This window comes from Ammospiza caudacuta, chromosome 24 (assembly GCF_027887145.1).
Source record: "Ammospiza caudacuta isolate bAmmCau1 chromosome 24, bAmmCau1.pri, whole genome shotgun sequence".
Classification (NCBI taxonomy): Eukaryota; Metazoa; Chordata; class Aves; order Passeriformes; family Passerellidae; genus Ammospiza; species Ammospiza caudacuta.
The window spans coordinates 3,705,424-3,710,689 of NC_080616.1; the positions used below are offsets into that span (position 1 = coordinate 3,705,424).

General features: G+C 62.7%; 1 protein-coding gene across 2 annotated transcripts; it reads left to right on the forward strand.

Moving 5' to 3' along the window:
* Positions 1-1,231: 1,231 nt before the first annotated feature.
* RBM15 (RNA binding motif protein 15) lies at positions 1,232-4,246 on the forward strand. Of its 2 annotated transcripts, XM_058819526.1 has the most exons (2): positions 1,232-2,189; positions 2,226-4,246. In XM_058819526.1, exons 1-2 carry the CDS (start codon positions 1,232-1,234, stop codon positions 4,055-4,057), a joined length of 2,790 nt encoding a protein of 929 aa, XP_058675509.1. In that variant the 3' UTR covers positions 4,058-4,246. The 2 variants fall into 2 exon arrangements, with proteins under 2 accessions (XP_058675509.1, XP_058675508.1); XM_058819525.1 differs by having other exon boundaries at positions 1,232-4,246.
* The last annotated feature ends 1,020 nt before the right edge of the window (positions 4,247-5,266 follow it).

The following is a 5,266-nucleotide window of genomic DNA, read 5'->3' on the forward strand; positions in this document are numbered from 1 at the left end:
GGAAATATGGGACTGCGGGTGAGCGCAGGAATGTAGCAGCATAACCACTTGGATGTGAAGCTTTAAATGGGAAATATTTCAATCGGTTTGCTGGCCCCGAGCAAGGAGTGACCGTGCTCTCAGACACTCCCTGCAGTTACGCAGAGCTCCACACCGGGCAGAGCAGCGCGGGCCCGGCCCCGGGGAGCCTCAGAGAGCTGCGGGGCTGCCGCATCCACCGGGAGCGCTTCCCTGCATTGCCTGGCGCAGACACCCACAGGGAAACAGGGGGAGGGTGAGGCAGGCACTGAATGAAGCCGGGCTGGGCTGTCGCCCCGCGGTGGGTTCAGCCCAGCCCGGTGGGTGCATTGGTGGGCTGAGGGCAGGGACACGGAGCACTGGCGCAGCTCCTCTCCGCACCGCGGCAAACCGCGCTCTGAGCCCTCAGGCGCCGCCGCACTGCGAGCTCTGCCGAGGAACGCCCCTCTCCCCGCACCGACCAATCAGTGCCAGAACAAACCTGATTGATTTTTGTCCTAGCCAATCAGCGCTCTGTCTATAAGCACCCAATCAGACGCCTGGGGGCGATTTCTCGCCCAATGATAAACCAGGAACGGAGTTGCGGGGTGGGGCGCGCTTTTTCGTGAGCGGCGTAGGGATTAACCAATCAGATCAGGACGATATGTTAACTACTGACCAATGAGCAAAGGAGGCGGGGACAGAGGAACTCGCGACATTTTGAGAGGTACGATGGGAACTCATATCTAAGCGAGAGAGCCAATGGCAAGGGGCGGGGCGGGGCCGCAGAACCATTGTTGTAACTGGCAGGTAAGCGAGCCAATCAGAAGGCGGAGATAAGTTCAGCCCAGTGTTCAATGGGCAGCCAAAATCCTCCCATGGTTGAACAGCCACGATTGACAGGTAGAACCGTCCAATGAGATCGCCGCGCCCTTTCTAACTGTCCAATGAGCGAGCGGGGCTGGGAGGCGCGCGAGGGCGGCAATTCCCGCCCCCCCCGCGGGAGCGCGGGGCTGGCTGGCAGACCGACAGCGCAGCGGGCCAATGGGAACGCGCAGCGCTAGGAGGTGGGCGGAGCACCCCCGCGACGCCGGCCAATGGGCGAGGGCGCCGCCCTGAGCAGCCAATGGGCGCGGGGGGGGCGGCGCGCGCTACCGGCGCGGCTCCCAAGATGGCGGCGGGTGCGTGAGCGGGGCGGTCGGGGAGGCCCGGCGGGAGCGCGGCCGCCGCCGCCATGAAGGGCAAGGAGCGCTCGCCCGCCAAGGCCAAGCGCTCCCGGGGCGGCGAGGACTCAGCGTCCTCCTCCTCCTCCTCGCGCGGCAGCAAGAAGCCGAGCGGCTCGTCCGGCGGAGGCGGCGGCTCCAACGGCGGGAAAGCGGCGGCGGCGTCCGGCGAGAGCAACAGCGGGAGCGGCCGGCGCGGCGCCCACGCGGACAAGGGCGGCCGCGCCGGCAGCCGCGAGTACGAGAGCGGTTCGGCGGCGGCCGCGGGCGGCGGGGGCCGGCACGGCTACAGCGGTAAAACCGCGGAGGCGTCGCGAAGCAGCAGCAGCCGCGGCGGCGAATCGCGAGCGGCCGCCGCCGCCTCCTCCTCGTCCTCCTCGTCGGAGCCGGGCGGCGGCGAGTACAAGACGCTGAAGATCAGCGAGCTGGGCTCGGCGCTGAGCGACGAGGCGGTGGAGGACGGGCTCTTCCACGAGTTCAAGCGCTTCGGAGACGTGAGCGTCAAGATCAGCCGGCTCCCGCCCGGCGCCGGCGCCGCCGACGAGCGCGTGGCCTTCGTCAACTTCCGCCGGCCCGAGGACGCGCGGGCCGCCAAGCACGCCCGCGGCCGCCTCGTGCTCTACGACCGCCCGCTCAAGATCGAGGCCGTCTATGTCGGCGGAGGCAGCGGCCGCCGGCGCAACAGCCGCTCCCCGGCGCTGCTGGACAAGGAGTCTCCCTACGGCACGGCGGCGGTCGGGGCGGTGGCGGCCGCCGTGCGGCACCCGCCGGCCGGGGCCGCGCAGCGAGCGCTGTCCCCGGCGGGCAGCGGAGGAGCTTTGGGATACCGGGACTACCGGCTGCAGCAGCTCGCCCTGGGCCGGCTCCCGCCGCCGCCGCCGCTGCCGAGGGAGCTGGAGAGGGAGCGGGACTACGGCGGCTTCTACGAGGCGCGGGTGCGGCCGGCCTATGGGCTGGAGCGCGTGGCCGGTGTGGCGGCGGCCGGGGGGTTCCGCGGAGGAGGAGGAGGAGGTGCCGGAGCGGCCGCCGAGGAGGAGATCAGCCCCGAGGATGACCAGAGAGCCAACCGCACGCTGTTCCTGGGCAACCTGGACATCACCGTGAGCGAGTCGGACTTGCGGCGAGCGTTTGACCGTTTTGGGGTCATCACTGAGGTGGACATCAAGAGGCCGGGGCGTGGGCAGACCAGCACCTATGGTTTTCTTAAATTTGAGAATCTGGACATGGCGCACCGGGCCAAGTTGGCCATGTCAGGGAAGGTGCTGCTGCGCAACCCCATCAAGATCGGGTACGGCAAAGCCACCCCGACCACCCGGCTCTGGGTGGGCGGCCTGGGGCCCTGGGTGCCCCTGGCTGCCCTGGCCAGGGAGTTTGATCGGTTTGGCACCATCCGCACCATCGATTACCGCAAAGGGGATTCCTGGGCCTATATCCAGTACGAGAGCCTGGACGCTGCCCAGGCAGCCTGCACCCACATGCGGGGCTTCCCCCTGGGGGGGCCGGATCGCCGGCTCCGCGTGGACTTTGCCGACACGGAGCATCGGTACCAGCAGCCCTACCTGCAGCCCCTGCCCTTGCCGCCCCCGGCTCATTACGAGCTCGTGGCGGAGGCGGCTGCTTTTGGGGCTCACCGGGGAGCCCCCCCTGACCCTCTACGGGGGGCCCGGGACAGGACGCCACCTTTGCTCTATAGAGACCGTGACAGAGACCTTTATCCTGAGACAGAGTGGGTGCCCCCGCCGCCCCCTGTGCGGGACCGGAGTAATCGGGCAGCTGCCTATGACCCACTGGAAAGCCTGGAGCGCCGCCGGGACGGGTGGTCCTTGGAGCGGGACCGCGGGGAGAGGGAGCTGGGCAGTAGCAGTAGGGATCAGCCTAGGAAACGGAGGCTGGCCGAGGATGGAGGCCGGCACTTGGACCGTTCCCCTGACAGCGAGCGCTCCTCTTCCTCCCGAAAGCGCCATTGCTTGGCCACGACCTCTCCCCCGGACCGCAGCCCCGAGCTCCTGGGAGGCCGGGAGCGTTACAGTAGTGACCCTGAGCGCTCATCCCGCTTGCTCCTCTTGGAGCGACCGTCCCCCATCCGGGAGTCCCGCCGGGGCAGCCTGGAGCGGGGGCAGAACGAAAAGCGCGACCGTAAGAATTCCGCAGAGCGGGAGCGCAAGCATCGCGCCGCCGCCGCCGCCCTGGAGTGCAAAAGTCCGGCCAAAAAGGACGAGCGGGCGGCGGAGGGTGGTGGTGGAGGCTCCCGGCTCAAACCTCCTCCCCAAAAGCAGCAGCAGGACGGAGCAGCGCAGGCCGGGGCGGCGCCCAAGCTGTGCTTGGCTTGGCAGGGGATGCTCCTGCTGAAGAACAGCAACTTCCCGTCGAACATGCACCTGCTCCAGGGGGACCTCGGAGTCGCCAGCAGCCTCCTGGTGGAGGGAGCGACTGGTGGGAAAGTGGCTCAGCTCAAGATCACCCAACGTCTCCGTCTGGACCAGCCCAAGTTGGACGAGGTCAACCGGCGCATCAAGGTGGCGGGTCCCAATGGATACGCCATCCTGCTGGCCGTGCCCGGCGCCTCCGACAACCGCCCCGCAGCCGGGGCTGCCGAGGCCGCCACCACCTCCACGCAGAGGCCGCTCAGGAATCTGGTGTCCTACCTAAAGCAAAAGCAGGCTGCTGGGGTGATCAGCCTCCCTGTAGGGGGGAACAAAGACAAGGAGAACAGCGGGGTCCTGCACGCCTTTCCGCCCTGCGACTTCTCCCAGCAGTTCCTGGACTCCACGGCCAAGGCGTTGGCCAAATCAGAGGACGACTATCTGGTCATGATCATTGTCCGTGGGGCATCCTAAGGCCCTCGTGTTCTGTTCCCAACCCTGCCTACTCCTCCATGCAGCCCCTCCAGCGTGTGCCAGGTGCTATGGGATACAGCCTTAGCCAGCCCTGTCGTTATTTTAAATAGATCTTTGTTTGTAGGTGACTTTCCCGGGCCGATTTTCTGTTACTACATTTTTCTATAAAGATAGAAGCCAGAGAGGTTGGTTAGGAGTAGTGTGAATAGGATATTTTGAGAATTCCCTATCAATGGGGACAGCAGGGAGGCTCAGCCTGCTTTGATTTACAGAAAATAGAAAAATAATAAAAACTGGGGGGGGGGGGAGGGGGGAGGTAAAAGAAAAACTCCTGTCTTCTTAATTTAGATTCATGTCCTTTTTTCATTTCATGTATTTTAAAGCAAATCCCAAGAGCTCGTCCTCGAGAGAGCTCCAAACCGAACAGACCAGATTTAAAGCACTCAGTGGAAATGGAAAACCATAACTTTAATAACAGACTGGTGTCACCTCCTCTTTTGAGTCCTTGAAATTCCTTGTGGGCCTCAGGCCAGGGGCCCTTTGGGATCCCTTCCCTCGGGAGCCGCAGTGGTTTCCCCGTTGAGTCGCGTGGCTCAAGGTCGACGTTTTTCAGGTGAGCAGCAGCTGCTCTCTCGGGTACACAGCAGAACACTGAATTCCTTTTTGGAAAGGGATTCCTTTTTCATCCAGCCCCCCCAGGTGCATGCACTGAAACTGGGCTTTTTAACAGGTGTATTTCCCTGATTTCCTGGTGTATCCCATTTGTGCACTTTGGGTTTGTAGCAGTGGCTAGGTTTGGTGAAGAGCTGAGGACTTTGTTGCAAACCAGGAATGTCTTGTGCTCACTCTGGTGTGCAGGAAACAAGGAGGTGCTTTAAGGAGAACTTGAGTTATATTGTGGGGTTTTGGTTTTACTGCCTTTTTTTTTGTTGTTTTGTTTTGTTTTCTAAGAGTTGCAGGTTCAGTGGGGTCTGGTTCCACAATGCAAACTGAGCAAGTAAGTGCTTCTCTCCAGAGATGCTTTTCATTCTGTGATAATTTAATTACATAAAAGTTCTCATTAACATTTTACCTCTTTGTTAATAGCAAGGAACTGCTGTCTGCTAGGGACTTTTCAGGTACAGTGTGCAGTGGGCATTACATGAGGTTTATCATGGGCACCTGGAGTAAAGTGGTTTTAGCATCCTGGAGAAATATTAAAAATACTCT

Bases quoted from the DNA above. Each gene is read 5' to 3' on its own strand.
- RBM15 (XM_058819525.1), top strand. From the start codon at position 1,232: ATGAAGGGCAAGGAGCGCTCGCCCGCCAAGGCCAAGCGCTCCCGGGGC.